At 44.3% G+C, this 15,484-nt stretch overlaps 1 protein-coding gene across 1 annotated transcript; it reads left to right on the forward strand.

Annotated features, from left to right (window-relative positions):
- Positions 1-520: 520 nt before the first annotated feature.
- LOC123510459 (nascent polypeptide-associated complex subunit alpha, muscle-specific form-like) lies at positions 521-8,774 on the forward strand. The gene is made up of 2 exons (XM_045265651.1): positions 521-633; positions 967-8,774. The coding sequence occupies exons 1-2, from the start codon at positions 573-575 to the stop codon at positions 8,163-8,165; spliced, it is 7,260 nt and encodes a 2,419-aa protein (XP_045121586.1). The 5' UTR covers positions 521-572; the 3' UTR covers positions 8,166-8,774.
- The last annotated feature ends 6,710 nt before the right edge of the window (positions 8,775-15,484 follow it).

The following is a 15,484-nucleotide window of genomic DNA, read 5'->3' on the forward strand; positions in this document are numbered from 1 at the left end:
GAAAGATTTCTAGCGTTTAGTGGCAGTTATACACACACACACACACACACACACACACACACACCGCTTAGTGTAGTGGTTAGCACGCTCGACTCACAATTGAGAGGCCCGGGTTCGAGTCCCGGAAAGCGGCGAGGCAAATGGGCAAGCCTCTTAATGTGTGGCCCCTGTTCACCTAGCAGTAAATAGGTACGGGATGTAACTCGAGGGGTTGTGGCCTCGCTTCCCCGTTGTGTGTTGTGTGTGATGTGGTCTCAGTCCTACCCGAAGATCGGTCTATGAGCTCTGAGCTCGCTCCGTAATGGGGAAGACTGGCTGGGTGACCAGCAGGAGACCGAGGTGAATTACACACACACACACACACACACACACACACACACACACACACACACACACACACACACACACACACGCTTATTCCGGCAAGGATAAAGCCAGAAGTGGGGGGGATTGGGAAGGGGAGGAAAGGTGCAGCAGGATATATATGCGCGCACGCCTCACCATCCTCACCACACGCTGCTCGGGCTTTAGGGAAGGTACTCTCCTGTCGCCGTCAGCAGCACGCCGTCAGGATGCTGGTCACGGTGCTGTGCCTGACGCTGCTGATCTCTGCGGCATCCGGGTTTTCCACAGGTGAGGGGCAGGGTTAACTAGATACAGGTATGGATGAGTCACAAGGTGCTGAAATATAAGGAGTGGTTAGGATGAGATTTGTGTTTTTATGTTACAGTATATTTTATGGTGGTTCTTGAATTACAAAAGTCTTTAGATGTTAAGTTGATGTCCTAGTTAGTCGTTAATGTTTTGAGTGGTTGTGAAGGATGACATTAAGTCTGTGTTGTAACTCAAGCAACATGTTCATGATTTGTCACTAGAGAGAATGGTTGGATCCTTTATCTCTCATCTTTAGGACGTGGGGACGTCATGCCGTTTCGAATATCCAATGCCCTACTCCATTCACCACAGGTTGCCGTTTGTGTCCTTCCTCCTGCCTCAAAGTGCCCAGCGCCGATGATTCCTGTCCCGTGTGCGTGTGTGACGGTGTAGCGTTGTCAGACTGTCCCAGTCAGCCGCAGTCCTGTCCTGCCGGGTGTTCCATGAGGATAACACTTGATGGTTGCAGAAAATGCAAGTGTCCCTTTGAAGGAAGCGAGATATACGATAGAGAAAGAGCAAGTGAAGCTAGTGAAAGTGAAAGTGGAGGAGGAGGTGGAAGTGGAGGAGTGTGTCCACCCCTCCCACCGTGTAAATCAACCTGTCAGAAAATTCTTGACGCCAGTGGGTGCCCTGGATGTGAGTGTCCCCCATCAGAGTGCCCCGCTATGGCCTGTCATGAGGGTTGCACGGTGGAGCGCGGTGAGGATGGCTGCGAGCGATGTGTTTGCACAGGCCCGGGAACCTGTCCCGCTGTCCCCGAGTGTCACCGAGGCTGCATTGAAATGGACCAAAACAGCGGCTGCTTCCTCTGCAACTGTACTAAGATGGAGGACAACGCCACCACGCCTCATCCACCCACTTCCGTGAGCAAACAACCCGACACCGGCCCCAACTCCCTGCCACCAGGTATGAGTCCCGACCCATTCGGTCACCTTGGCTTCACTCCGTCTTCCCTTGGAGGCTCCAGGCCACATCCTCATAATAGGAGACGTCTTCCTCCACCACGTCGCACCGTCATCAGGTTACCACCATTCCTGCCCGGCACGCCGCCTTGGTGTTTCCGCCACCATCCCTTTGGCTGCCCCCCAGGCTGCTTGACGGCAATCACCACCTTGGGCTGCCGCAGGTGTTTGTGTGGTGCTGACGCCTTCCTCTGCCCTGGAGTGCGCAGCTGCTTTAACCGCTGTCTTTTCCTCAGCTCCGAGGACCGCTGCTGCAGATGCCAGTGTCGTCGTCAGCAACAGTCACAGCCTAGTCCTTTCCCGTTTGGAAGCCCCAGCGGACCGTCGTTCAGCCCATTCAATCCATTCGGCACTCTAAACTTTCTACCAGATCCTATTCGTCGGCAATTCATAGGGCTGCCCTCCCACACACCTCCGGGGGACAGTGACTCCACCCTGGTTGTTAGTTTTGGGCCAGACTCCACTACACGCTTCGTCTCCACTGGTTTGAAGGATAGCTGGCCCACCCCTCACCATCAATTCCCTGTTGGACAACGTCCGTACAGGCCGCCTCCTCCTCCTCCATCCAGGCCTGGTGTGGAAGGACATCCACCTCACAGATCAGAACCCAGACCTGTCGACCCGACTCCAAACACCAATCCCGTGAGTTACGGCACTCCACAAGACGCCAAACGCCCTACACTTCGTCCCCAAGAACCTAATACTCCTCAATCTGGTCCCCGAGATCCTAATACACATCAGTCAGGCAAGCAAGACACTCCTCAGCTTGACTCGCAGGACGCTAATACTCCTCAGTCTAATCTACAAGACCCTGATACTCCTCAGTCTGTTCCCCAAGACCCTAATACATATCAATCTGATCCCCAAGACCCAAATACTTATCAGCCTGATCCCCAAGATCCTGCTACTTCTCAGTCTGGCCCCCCAAAGAATAATACTCCTCAGTCTGCTTCCCAAGACCCTGATACTCCACAGTCTGGCCTCTACGATCCTCCTCAACCTAATCCACAAGACCCTGATACGCCTCAGTCTGCTCCACGAGATTCTAATAGTCCTCAGTCTGGCCACAAAGACCCTGATAGTCCTCAGCATGCTCCCAAACACCACAATATTCCTCAGACTGGTCCTCAAGACTATGATACTTCTCAAAACCCTGATACCAGTCAGTCTGATCTCCTACAGCATAATACTCCTCTAGATACACCAAAAGATAATTACTTTCCTACAACTAAAAATGAAGACCCTGAAACTCCTCAGTCTGGCCCCCAAGACCCTGGTACTCCTCAGTCTGGCCCCCAAGACACTAATACTCCTCAATCTGATCAAAAAGACCCTAATACTCCTCAGGGTGTCCCCCTAGAGCCTAACACTGCTCAGTCTTCTCCAAAACACCCTAATACTCCTCAATCTGGCCTCCAAGATCCTAATACTCCTCAGTCTGCTCCAAAAGACCCTAATGCTCCTCAGTCTGATCCCCAAGACCCTAATACTCCTCTCGATACACCAAAAGACTACTACTCTCCTCCAGCTAGTAATGAAGACCCTAATACTCCTCAGTCTGGCCGTGAAGACCCTGATACTCCTCAATCTGGTTATCAAAATCCTAATACTCCTCAGTCTGCCCCTCAAGACCCTGATATTCCTCAGTCTGATCCCCAGGACTCTAATACTCCTCTCGATACACCAAAAGACGATTACTCTCCTCCAGCTAATAATAAAGACCCTAATACTCCTCAGTCTGTCCCACAAAATGCTAATACTCCTCAGTCTGCCTCTCAAGATCCTAATATTCTTCAGTCTGATCCCCAAGACTCTAATACTCCTCAGTTTTCTCCAAAAGATCCTAATACTCCTCAGTCTGATCCCCAAGACCCTGATACTCCTCAGTCTGGCCCCCAAGATCCTAATATTCCTCTAGATACACCAAAAGACTATTATTCTCCTCCAACTAATGATAATGAAGACCCTGATACTCCTCAGTCTGGCCCTCAAGACTCTGATACTCCTCAGTCTGGCCCTCAAGACTCTGATACTCCTCAGTCTGGCCCTCAAGACCCTGATACTCCTCAATCTACCCCTCAAGAACCTGATACTCCTCAGTCTGGCCCTCAAGACCCTGATACTCCTCAGTCTGCCCCTCAAGAACCTGATACTCCTCAGTCTGGCCCTCAAGATCCTAATACTCCTCAGTCTGGCCCTCAAGACTCTGATACTCCTCAGTCTGCCCCTCAAGATCCTGATACTCCTCAGTCTGGCCCTCAAGACCCTGATACTACTCAGTCTGCCCCTCAAGACCCTGATACTCCTCAATCTACCCCTCAAGACACTGATACTCCTCAGTCTAGCCCTCAAGACCCTGATACTCCTCAGTCTGTCCCACAAGATCCTGATACTCTTCAGTCTGCCTCTCAAGACCCTGATGCTCCTCAGTCTGAAACTCAAGACCCTAATATTCCTCAGTCTGATCCCCAAGACCCTAATTCTCCTCAGTCTGCTCCAAAAGACCCTAATGCTTCTCAGTCTGATGCCGAAGACCCTAATTCTCTTCAGTCTGCTCCAAAAGACTCCAATACTCCTCAATCTGATCCCCAAGACCCTGATACTCCTCAGTCTGGCCCCCAAGATCCTAATATTCCTTTAGATACACCAAAAGACTATTATTCTCCTCCAACTAATGATAATGAAAACCCTGATACTCCTCAGTCTGGCCCTCAAGACTCTGATACTCCTCAGTCTGCCCCTCAAGACCCTGATACTCCTCAGTCTGCCCCTCAAGACCCTGATACTCCTCAGTCTGGCCCTCAAGACCCTGATACTCCTCAGTCTGGCCCTCAAGACCCTGATACTCCTCAGTCTGGCCCTCAATACCCTGATACTCCTCAGTCTGCCCCTCAAGACCCTGATACTCCTCAGACTGCCTCTCAAGACCCTGATACTCCTCAGTCTGGCCCTCAAGACCCTGATACTCCCCAGTCTGGCCCTCAATACCCTGATACTCCTCAGTCTGACCCTCAAGACCCTGATACTCCTCAGTCTGCCCCTCAAGACCCTGATACTCCTCAGTCTGCCCCTCAAAACCCTGATACTCCTCAGTCTGGCCCCCAAGATCCTAATATTCCTCTAGATACACCAAAAGACTATTATTCTCCTCCAACTAATGATAATGAAGACCCTGATACTCCTCAGTCTGCCCCTCAAGATCCTGATACTCCTCAGTCTGGCCCTCAATATCCTGATACTCCTCAGTCTGACCCTCAAGACCCTGATACTCCTCAGTCTGCCCCTCAAGACCCTGATACTCCTCAGTCTGCCCCTCAAGACCCTGGTACTCCTCAGTCTGCCCCTCAAGACCCTGATACTCCTCAGTCTGCCCCTCAAGACCCTGATACTCCTCAGTCTGGCCCTCAAGACCCTGATACTCCTCAGTCTGCCCCTCAAGACCCTGATACTCCTCAGTCTGGCCTTCAAGACCCTGATACTCCTCAGTCTGCCCCTCAAAACCCTGATACTCCTCAGTCTGGCCCCCAAGATCCTAATATTCCTCTAGATACACCAAAAGACTATTATTCTCCTCCAACTAATGATAATGAAGACCCTGATACTCCTCAGTCTGGCCCTCAAGACCCTGATACTCCTCAGTCTGGCCCTCAAGACCCTGATACTCCTCAGTCTGGCCTTCAAGACCCTGATACTCCTCAGTCTGGCCCTCAAGACCCTGATACTCCTCAGTCTGGCCCTCAAGACCCTGATACTCCTCAGTCTGCCCCTCAAGACCCTGATACTCCTCAGTCTGGCCCTCAAGACCCTGATGTTCCTCAGTCTGCCCCTCAAGACCCTGATACTCCTCAGTCTGGTCCTCAAGACCCTGATACTCCTCAGTCTGGCCCTCAAGACCCTGATACTCCTCAGTCTGGCCCTCAAGACCCTGATACTCCTCAGTCTGCCCCTCAAAACCCTGATACTCCTCAGTCTGGCCCCCAAGATCCTAATATTCCTCTAGATACACCAAAAGACTATTATTCTCCTCCAACTAATGATAATGAAGACCCTGATACTCCTCAGTCTGGCCCTCAAGACCCTGATACTCCTCAGTCTGGCCTTCAAGACCCTGGTATTCCTCAGTCTGGCCCTCAAGACCCTGATACTCTTCAGTCTGGCCCTCAAGACCCTGATACTCCTCAGTCTGGCCCTCAAGACCCTGATACTCCTCAGTCTGCCCCTCAAGACCCTGATATTCCTCAGTCTGGCCCCCAAGAGCCTGATTCCCCTCAGTCTGCTCCAAAAGATTCTAATGCTCCTCAGTCTGGGCCTCAAGACCCTGATACTCCTCAGTCTGGTCCTCAAGACCCTGATACTCCTCCTGATACACCAAAAAACTATTACTCTCCTCCAACCAATAATGAAGATCCTAATACACCTCAGTCTGCTCCAAAAGATCCTAATACTCTTCAGTCTGATCCCCAAGACCCTGATACTCCTCAGTCTGGCCCCCAAGATCCTAATATTCCTCTAGATACACCAAAAGACTATTATTCTCCTCCAGCTAATGATAATGAAGACCCTAGTACTCCTCAGTCTGGCCCTCAAGACCCTCATACTCCTCAGTCTGCCCCTCAAGACCCTGATACTCCTCAGTCTGGCCCTCAAGACCCTGATACTCCTCAGTCTGCCCCTCAAGACCCTGATGCTCCTCAGTCTGGCCCTCAAGACCCTGATACTTCTCAGTCTGCCCCTCAAGACCCTGATGCTCCTCAGTCTGGCCCTCAAGACCCTGATACTTCTCAGTCTGGGCCTCAAGACCCTGACACTCCTCAGTCTGCCCCTCAAGGCCCTGATTCTTCTCAGTCTGGGTCCCAAGATCCTGATTCTCTTCAGTCTGCTCCAAAAGACCCTAATGCTCCTCAATCTAGCCCTCAAGACCCTGATAATCCTCAGTCTGTTCCTCAAGACCCTGATACTCTTCAGTCTGTTCCTCAAGACCCTGATACTCCTCAGTCTGGCCCTCAAGACCCTGATACTTCTCAGTCTGCCCCTCAAGACCCTGATACTCCTCAGTCTGCCCCTCGAGACCCTGATACTCCTCAGTCTGCCCCTCAAGACCCTGATACTCCTCAGTCTGCCCCTCAAGACCCTGATGCTCCTCAGTCTGGCCCTCAAAACCCTGATACTTCTCAGTCTGGGCCTCAAGACCCTGATACTCCCCAGTCTGTCCCTCAGGACTCTGATACTTCTCAGTCTGGCCCCCAAGATCCTGATTTTCCTCAGTCTGCTCCAAAAGACCCTAATGCTCCTCAGTCTGGCCCTCAAGACCCTGATAATCCTCAGTCTGTTCCTCAAGGCCCTGATACTCCTCAGTCTGTTCCTCAAGGCCCTGATAATCCTCAGTCTGTTCCTCAAGGCCCTGATACTCCTCCTGATACACTAAAGGACTATTACTCTCCTCCAACTAATAATGAAAATCCTAATACTCCTCAGTCTGCTCCAAAAGATCCTGATACTCCTCAGTCTGATCCCCAAGACCCTAATACTCCTCAGTCTGCTCCAAAAGATCCTGATACTTCTCAGTCTGATCCCCAAAACCCTAATACTCCTCAGTCTGGCCCTCAAGACCCTGATATTCCTCAGTCTGATTCCCAAAACCCTAATACGCTTCAGTCTGCTCCAAAAGATCGTAATATTCCACAGTCTGATCCTCAAGACCCTGATACTCCTCAGTCTGGCCCCCAAGACCCTAATATTCCTTTAGATACACCAAAAGACTATTATTCTCCTCCAACTAATGATAATGAAAACCCTGGTACTCCTCAGTCTGGCCCTCAAGACTCTGATACTCCTCAGTCTGGCCCTCAAGACCCTGATACTCCTCAGCCTGCCCCTCAAGACCCTGATACTCCTCAGTCTGGCCCTCAAGACCCTGATACTCCTCAGTCTGCCCCTCAAGACCCTGATGCTCCTCAGTCTGGCCCTCAAAACCCTGATGCTCCTCAGTCTGCCCCTCAAGACCCTGATACTACTCAGTCTGGTCCTGAAGACCCTGATACTCCTCAGTCTGGCTCTGAAGACCCTAATAATCCTCAGTCTGATCCCCAAGACCCTAATACTCTTCAGTCTGATTCCCAAGACTCTAAATCTTCTCAGTCTGCTTCAAAAGACCCTAATACTCCTCAGTCTGATCCCCAGGACCCTAATGCTTCTTTCGATACACCAAAAGATTATTACTCTCCTCCAGCTATTAATAAAGACCCTAATATTCCTCAGTCTGTCCCCAAGAACCTAATACTCTTCAGTCTGGTCCCCAAGATCCTAATACTCTTCAGTCTGATCCCCAAGACCCTGATACTCCTCCTGATACACCAAAAGACTATTACTCTCCTCCACCTAATAATGAAAACTCTAATACTCTTCAGTCTGCTCCAAAAGACCCTAATACTCCTCAGACTGGGCACCAAAACCCTAATACTCCTCAGTCTGTTCCACAAGATCCTAATAGTCCTCAGTCCGGTATTGAAGACCCTAATACTTCTCCAGACTCTGATCCTGATTTAAGTAACCCGAAAGACCCGGATGTATCTTCAACTAATCCCGAAGATGCAAGTCCTCAAGATCCAAACTCACCTTCACCTGACCCAAATGATGCTAATTCTTCACCTGATACTGTAGACCCTTACCCACACGGACCTAAGCCTGGAAACCCAATCATATTTCCCTCTGACCCCATGCCCGCTGATCCCTCTTCTCCCTTTGATCCCAGAGACAGTGAGTTTTCAGATTTAGACTCCCAGAAGCGTAGTCCTGTTCCACCTCCAACGAAAGGTTTTAATCCCACAAAGTACTACGCTCCACCCATTCCTATAATACTTAATCCCTCTCCACCTGAACGGAAAGAGAATGACTCGCCACTCACTGAAAGCTCCATCACGTGGATTGTTGTGACATAGTTCTTTCTGTCTATCTGTCTGTCTGTTTGTTTGTCTGTCTGTCTGCCTGTCTGTCTGTCTGTTTGTCTGTCACTCTCTCTCTCTCTCTCTCTCTCTCTCTCTCTCTCTCTCTCTCTCTCTCTCTCTCTCTCTCTCTCTCTCTCTCTCTCTCTTTCAATATTATAATGTTTTCTTGTGTCTTTTTATCATGTTACTGCTGTGCTGTGATTATATTCATGTTTTTCTATTAAACCCTGTTTTTAAAAATTTTTTTGGGAAAAGTTTCCCCAGGGCTTTTAAAACCCCAAAACCCAAATTTTTTTAAAATAAATTTTAGGGTCCCCCCAAATTTATTTCCAAAAAAAATTCTAAAACCCGCCCAAAAATTTTTTGGGGCCCTTTAAAAAAATTTGGAAAAAGAAAAAAAGGGAAAAAAAAATTTTAAAAAAAGATTTTAAAAAAGTAGCCCTTTGCGAACCCCAAAAAAAGGAATTTTAGGGACAAATTTGGAAAGTTTAAAACGGGAAAAAAAGGGCCGAATATTTAAAAAACCTTTTGGGAAAAGGGTTTTTAAAAAAAAAGAGGGAAAAAAGTAAAAAAAACTTTCCTTTTTTCGGGTGAAAAAGGGTTGGGGTTTCCCAAAATTTAAAATTTCCTTAGGAAATTGAAGAAACATTTTTAAAAATATTGGGAAGGCTTAATGGGGGAAAAAATCTTTTTCCTTTGTTTTGAAAAAATTTGGTTTTATTTAAAATTTTTTTTTGGGAAAATAAAATTTTCCTTTTTTTTTTAAAAAAAATTTTTTTAAAAACCCCCCACGGGGTTTGTTCCTTTTAAAAAAGGTAAACCTAAAAAACAAAGCCCAGGGCAAAGCCCCGGGGGAAACCCAAATTGGGCCCTTTGCTTTCAACCCTGGGGCCTTAAGGAAAAATTTTAGTTAAAACTTTAAAAATTTTTTTTCCCCAAAAAAAAAAACCAAACCCGGGGAAGTTCCTTAAAAAAACCTTTAAAGGGTTTTTAAAAAAAGGCCTTTCCATTAAAAATTAAAATTTTAATTTGCCCCTTTTCCCCTTTTAAATGAGGTTTTTTGGGGTTTTGTAAACCCAAAATTCCTGGGGGGAAAAATCCCTTTATTTTAAAAACCCCGTTTCCTTTTATTAAAACTTTTCCAAAAGGGGTTTGAAAGTTCCTTTCTTTCCCGTTGGGCCCTTTGGTGTTTGGTTCCAAACCCTTAAAGGTAAAGGTTGGGCCCCTTTTTTTCCTTGACCCTTTGAATTTTCCAAAAACCACCCAAATTAACCCCTTCCCCACCATTCCTCGTTGGTTAAATTTAAAAGCATTTTAACCCAATCCCATTGCAAAACCAATTCCGTTTGGGCCCTTAAACTTTTCTGGCCTTAAAGAACCCTTTTTTGGGGGTTTAACCTTTTCCAAAAAAACCTTTTTTCCTTTTTTTTTTCCCCCCCTTCCCCCCCTTTTCCTTCCCTTTTTCCCTTTTTCCCCTTCCTTCCTTTTAAAAATTTTTTCTTTTTTAATTCCTTCGTTAACCCGGGTTTTCTTCCGGTTTTTTAAGGTTTTTTTAAAATTTTGGGGCGTTTAAATTTTTTTTCCTTTTCCCTTTTTTTAAAAAACCAGTCCTTTTTTATTTTTCCCTTCCCTTTTTGGGGTTTTTAAAAAAGGGGGTTTTTTGCCCTTTTGGTTTAAAAAAGGGCCCGGGAAAGCTTGTTTTTCCTTAAACCTTTGGGAACCCTAAATGGAAAAAAACCCTTTTACCCTAGTTACCCCTTTCCTTTTGGTTTAATTTAAAACACGGCCCAAGGGAAAAAACCCCCTTTAAAAAGGGGGGGGAAAAAAAAGGGTTAAACAAAATTTGTTTTAAGATTTTAATTTATTTTGGGCCCCAAAAAAATTTCTCCTTTTTTCCCCTTTTTTTTTTTTTTTTTTTTTTTTTTTTTTTTTTTTTTTTTTTTTTGTTTTTTTTTTTGGGGGGTGGTGGGGGTTAATTTTGGGTTTTTAAATTTGTTATATTTGTTGCCAAAACAAAAATTATTTTCTTTTTTCCTTTTAACCCCAAATTTTCCCTTTTATTTTAACCTTTTTTTTAAAAAAAAGGGCCTTCAAAAACCAAAGCCCTTTTAACCAAATTTTCCTTCCCTTTTCCCCTTTTTTTAAAGGGTTTCCCTTTAAAATTTTCAAAAATTTTTTACTTGGGAATTTGAATAACCCACGGACCTTTTAAAAATTTAAATTTAAATTTTTAAAGGGAACCCTTTTTCCTTTTTTTAAGGGGAAAAACCCTTTGTTTTTAAAAAAATCAATTTAAACCGTGGGGGGGAAGGGGAAAAACAGGCCCAGCGAAAAAACCCCCTTTTTTGTTTTAATTTTTTTTTTTCCTTTTTTAAATTTTTGAACCCTTTCTTCCTTTTTGGTTTTCCTTTCCCCTGGGCCCCGGGGGCCCTTGGGGGGGCCCTAAGGGGTTAGGGGGAAGGGGGGGAAAGGGGAAAATTGGGGGGGTTGGGGGGGTTGGGGAAAAAAATTTTTTGTTTTGGGGCCTTTTCCCCCTTCCGTTCGGGCCTTTTAAAACCTTCCCTTAAAAGGGGCCCCGGGTTTAACTCCTTCTTCCCCTTACCCTTTTAAGTTTTCCCCCAGGGTTTTTCCCCTTTTCCTTCCCGTTTTAAACCCCAAATCCGTTCCGGGCCCTTTTAAATTTTCCAAACCCTTACCCTTAACCCGTTTTCCCCGGGAAACCCATTTTCCCTTGTTGGTCTCCTTTTTAAGCTTGGGAAGGAAACCCAAAAACCCCAGGGGAAAAAAAAAAATTTCATTTCCCAAAACCCTTTGTTTTTGGCCCCTTTAAAATTCCTTTAAAAATTTTTTAAGGGGTTAAATTTTTGGGGGGGGGGGGGGGTTTTTTTGGTTTTTTGGGGGTTTTTTAATTGGGGGTTGGGAAAAAGGGCCCAAAATTTTAATTTTTAAAAAGCGGGGGAAAATTTAAAGGGCAAATTTAAGGGTTTTCCCCATTTTTTTTTTTATTTGGTTAATTTAAAAGAATTACAAAAATTTTTTAAAAATTTTTTCCCCTTTTTTTAAAGGGGTGGGAAACCCAAAAAATTACCCAAAAAAAGGTTTTAAGGGTGACCCTTGGGGGGAAAAAGGGAAAATAAGTTTGGGGTTTATTTTACCTTGAGGAAGGGAAACCCTTTGCAAAAAAAGAAAAGAAAGGGAAAAGGAAGGGGGGAAAAGGGAAAAAAAAATTTAAATAAGGGGCTTTGGGGAAAATTGTGTTTCAGAAAATTTTTTCTTGGGGTTTTTAATAAGGCCCGGGAAAATTTGGTTTTGGGGGGGTTTTGGGGTTTTTTTGGGGGGGGGGGGGGGGGAAGGGAAGGGTTTAAATAAAAATTTAAAAAAAAAGGGTTAAACCCCAAAACCCTAAAAAAACAAATTCCTTTTTGCCCCCAAATTTAAAAAAAAAAAAAAGGTTAAACCAAACTTTTAAAATTTTTTTTTTCCTTGTTAAGAAACCCATAAAATTTCCCAAAAAAATTTTTAGTTCGGAAAAACCCAAATTTTATTTTGGGTAAAAAAAACCCCATTTTCCCCGGGGACAATACCCCAGTTGCCCAAAACCCCAATTTTGGGTAAGAAAAAAAACAAAAAAAAGTTTTTTTTGGGGGGAAAAGGGGCCAAAAGGTTTTAAAGAAGCCTTTTTTTCCCCAAAATATAAAACCCAAATCAAAAAATTTCCCCTCAAAAAGGGTTAAAAAGGAAGGAAAAAGGAGGGGGTTTTTAAAAAAAATAAAGGGGAGAAATGGAAGGGATTTAATTTGGGAAAAAATTTTGGGACAAATTTAAGGGGAAAAAAGAAATTTTCCCCGGCCCGCTAAAAAACTGGGTTTGTATCCCCAAGCCAAAAATTAAAAGGGAAAAACATAAAAAAAAAAATTTAGGGAAAAATTTTATTAGAAAAATTCATGGGAAAAAATATTGTTTAGAACTTTGCTTTGGTTTCCCAAAATTTAAATTTAAAAAAATAAAGAAAGAAAAAACCCCAAAAAATTAAAAAAAATTTGGGCCCCAAAAGAAATACTTAAAAAGCAAAATTTAAGTTTTAAAGTAAAGGGAAAATAATAAAAAAAAGAATTTAATTTTGGAAAAATATTTTTGTATTTAAAAAAAAATAAAGTTAACCCAAATTTAAAAGGGAAAAAGTTTTCCCCCAGAAAATTTTAAACTAAAATAAGCCCCTTTCAAAATCACCTTTTTCTGGACAACAAAAAAAATTTTAAAATTTTCAAAATTTTAACCCCAGGAAAATCCTTTTTTAAAAGTAATTTTAAAATTTTAAATTTAAAATTGGGGCCCGTTTTAAAAAGAAAAATCAGGGAAAAGGGAAATAGGGTTTCCTTTAAAAATTTTCCGTAAATTTAATTTTTAAATTTTATGGAAAATTTCCCAATAAATTTCAAATAAGGGGGAAAAAAGGAAAAACCTCCCCAAATTGCCCGCCCTTCTTATAAAAAAGTGTAAAAGGGTTAAAAAATGCCTCCCGGTTTGAAATAAAATTTTACCCCGTTTTCAAAAACCCCAAAAAGCGGTTTTTTCCCCAAAATTTGCCAATTTAAAATGAAAGTTGCCCAAGGGTTTTTTTGGGTTTTTAAAACAAAAAACCCTTTTTCCGGGTTTCCCCAAACTAAATATTTTTTTTTTCCCAAAACCCAAAAACTTAAAAGGGTGGGTTTTCCAAATAAAAAACCTAGGAAAAAAGATAATTAAATTTCCCTTTTTCCCCTTTTTTTTTTTTTTTTCCCTTTTTTTTTCCTTTCCAAAAAAAAAATGTTTTTTTCCCCTTTTCTTTTAGGGTTTTTTAAAAATGTTTTTAAAGGGTTTTTTAAAATTTTTTGGGGAATTTAAAAGAAAAATTACTTTTTAATTTCCTCCCCCTTCTTGGTTTTAAAAATTTTTAAAAAGGGTTTTTTTTTAAAATTTAAACCGGGGAAAATTTAAATTTTAATTTAAAACATGAAGTTTTAGATAAATTTTCCACAAAATTAGGAAGGGTTTTGGGGAAAACTTTCCCTTTTTTTGGGTTTTCCGATAAGGTTTAAATTTACCAAATTAAAAGGAACAAAGTTTTGGGGGTTTTTTTTCCCTTTTGTAAATTCCCCATTTTCCCCCAAAAAAATTTTTTTGGTAAAAAGGGGGTTTTTTTTTTTTGGATTTTTTTCTAAATTCCTTTTCCCTTTTAAAATCCTTTTTTTCCTTTTTAAAAGCCCTTTCCCTATTTTTAAAATTTTTAGCGGGTTTGAAATTGAAAAACCAAAATATTCCTTCTTTTTTCCTTTTTTTTTTTTTTTTTTTTTTCTTTCCCCTTTTCCAATTTTAGTTTTTCCCTTGGCTTTACTGTTTGGGGGGGGTTTTTTTGATTTTTTTAGTTTTTGGTTTTAAAAATTAAAATTTTTTTTAAATTTTCCCCATTCGGTTTAAAACCCAATACTTGGGCCTTTTAAGATTTTTTCCTTTGATTTAAAAAGTTAAATTTTTTCCTTTTTTTCCCTTTTTTCCCCTTTTTTTAAAAAGGGGGCGCCCTTTTCTTTTCCCCCGTTTAAATTTTTTCCCTTCAAAAGGAAATTTTTTTCTTTAAAACGGGGAAATTTTTAAATTTTCCTTAATCTTGGGTTTAAATTTAAAAAACCGGGAAACCCCTTTTTTTTTTAAACCTTTTTTTAGGGAAGTTGGGAAAAAAAACCAAAATTGGGGAAAAATTTTAAGGGTTTAAACCCTTGGGCCCCCGGGGGGTTGGGCCCCTTCTTTTTTGGGGGTTTTTAGTTTTTTTTACTTTTCCTTTTTCCTTAAAATTTTTTTGGTTTTCCGGGAAACCCCTTTGGTTTTTTCCTTGGGGTAAGGGGGTTTTTTTGAATTTTGTTTTGGTTGGGTTTCGGGGTTTGGGCCCCGTGGGGAAAAGGGGGGGCCCCCTTGGGGTTTTTGGGGTTTGGGGTTTTTAATTGTTTTTTGGGTTTCCCTTCCTTAACCCCTTGGGTTGGTGTAACCTTGCCCCTTCCTTACCGGGGTTGGTGTCCTTGGGGTTCCCACCGTTGGGTTGGGAACCCGTTGCCCCCCCCGTTGGCCCTTGGGGCCGTTGCCTTCCCAACCGGGTTGGTTCGGAAAGTTGAAAGGTTACCTTGGGCCCTTGGGACCCATTTTCCTTGCCTTTTCCCCGTTGCCGTTACCGGGCCCTTTTTGATTACCCCGGGTTACCGTTTTAACCTTGTTCCTTCCAGCCCTTTTGGGTTAACCTTCCTTGGGTAACCTTCCGTTCCGTTGACCCCCCTTGCCATTGGTTGAACCGGGTTCCGTTGTTAACCCCGTTGCCTTGGGCCTTTTGGGCCCCTTCCGCCCGGTTTCCGTTAGCCCCTTGGGTTCCTTTACCCCTTGCCTTGGGGCCGGGTTTTCCGTTCCGCCGTTACCCCGTTGGGTTTTGGTTGGCCTTGCCGGCCTTGGGCCGTTCCTTTTCCCCGGGGCCCCGGGGCCCCGGGGGAAAGGGGGGGTTAACCCTTTTGGTTAAACGGCCCTTGGTTGGGGTTTGGGGTTATAAAACTAATTTTAATTTTTGGTTTTTTCCGGCCGGGTTACAGGTTGGTTGGTTTTGCCCCTTGGGGTTGCCTTTGGGCCCCGGCCGGGGCCTTCCCCGGCCGGCCTTTTTAAATTGGGCCGGCAGGGAAACCCCAGGGGTCCTTCCGTTTTAACCCGTTTCCTTAAATTTACCGTTGGGAACCCGGGGTTCCGGAAAACCCCCTTTTCCCCGGCCGGGGAACCCCGGGGTTCCCCTTGCCTTGGTGTTTTGTTGGGGGGGGTTGGGGGGGGGGGGGGGGGGGTTTTTTGGTTGGGGGTTGTGTTGTTTTTGTTGGTTTGGGGTTTTTTTTGGGGGGGGTGGGGGGGGGGGGGGGGTGG

Source organism: Portunus trituberculatus, chromosome 29, assembly GCF_017591435.1.
Source record: "Portunus trituberculatus isolate SZX2019 chromosome 29, ASM1759143v1, whole genome shotgun sequence".
Taxonomy (NCBI): Eukaryota; Metazoa; Arthropoda; class Malacostraca; order Decapoda; family Portunidae; genus Portunus; species Portunus trituberculatus.

Bases quoted from the DNA above. Each gene is read 5' to 3' on its own strand.
- LOC123510459 (XM_045265651.1), top strand. From the start codon at position 573: ATGCTGGTCACGGTGCTGTGCCTGACGCTGCTGATCTCTGCGGCATCC. The intron at 634-966 runs GTGAGGGGCAGG...CATTCACCACAG, and splicing joins GGCATCCGGGTTTTCCACAG to GTTGCCGTTTGTGTCCTTCC.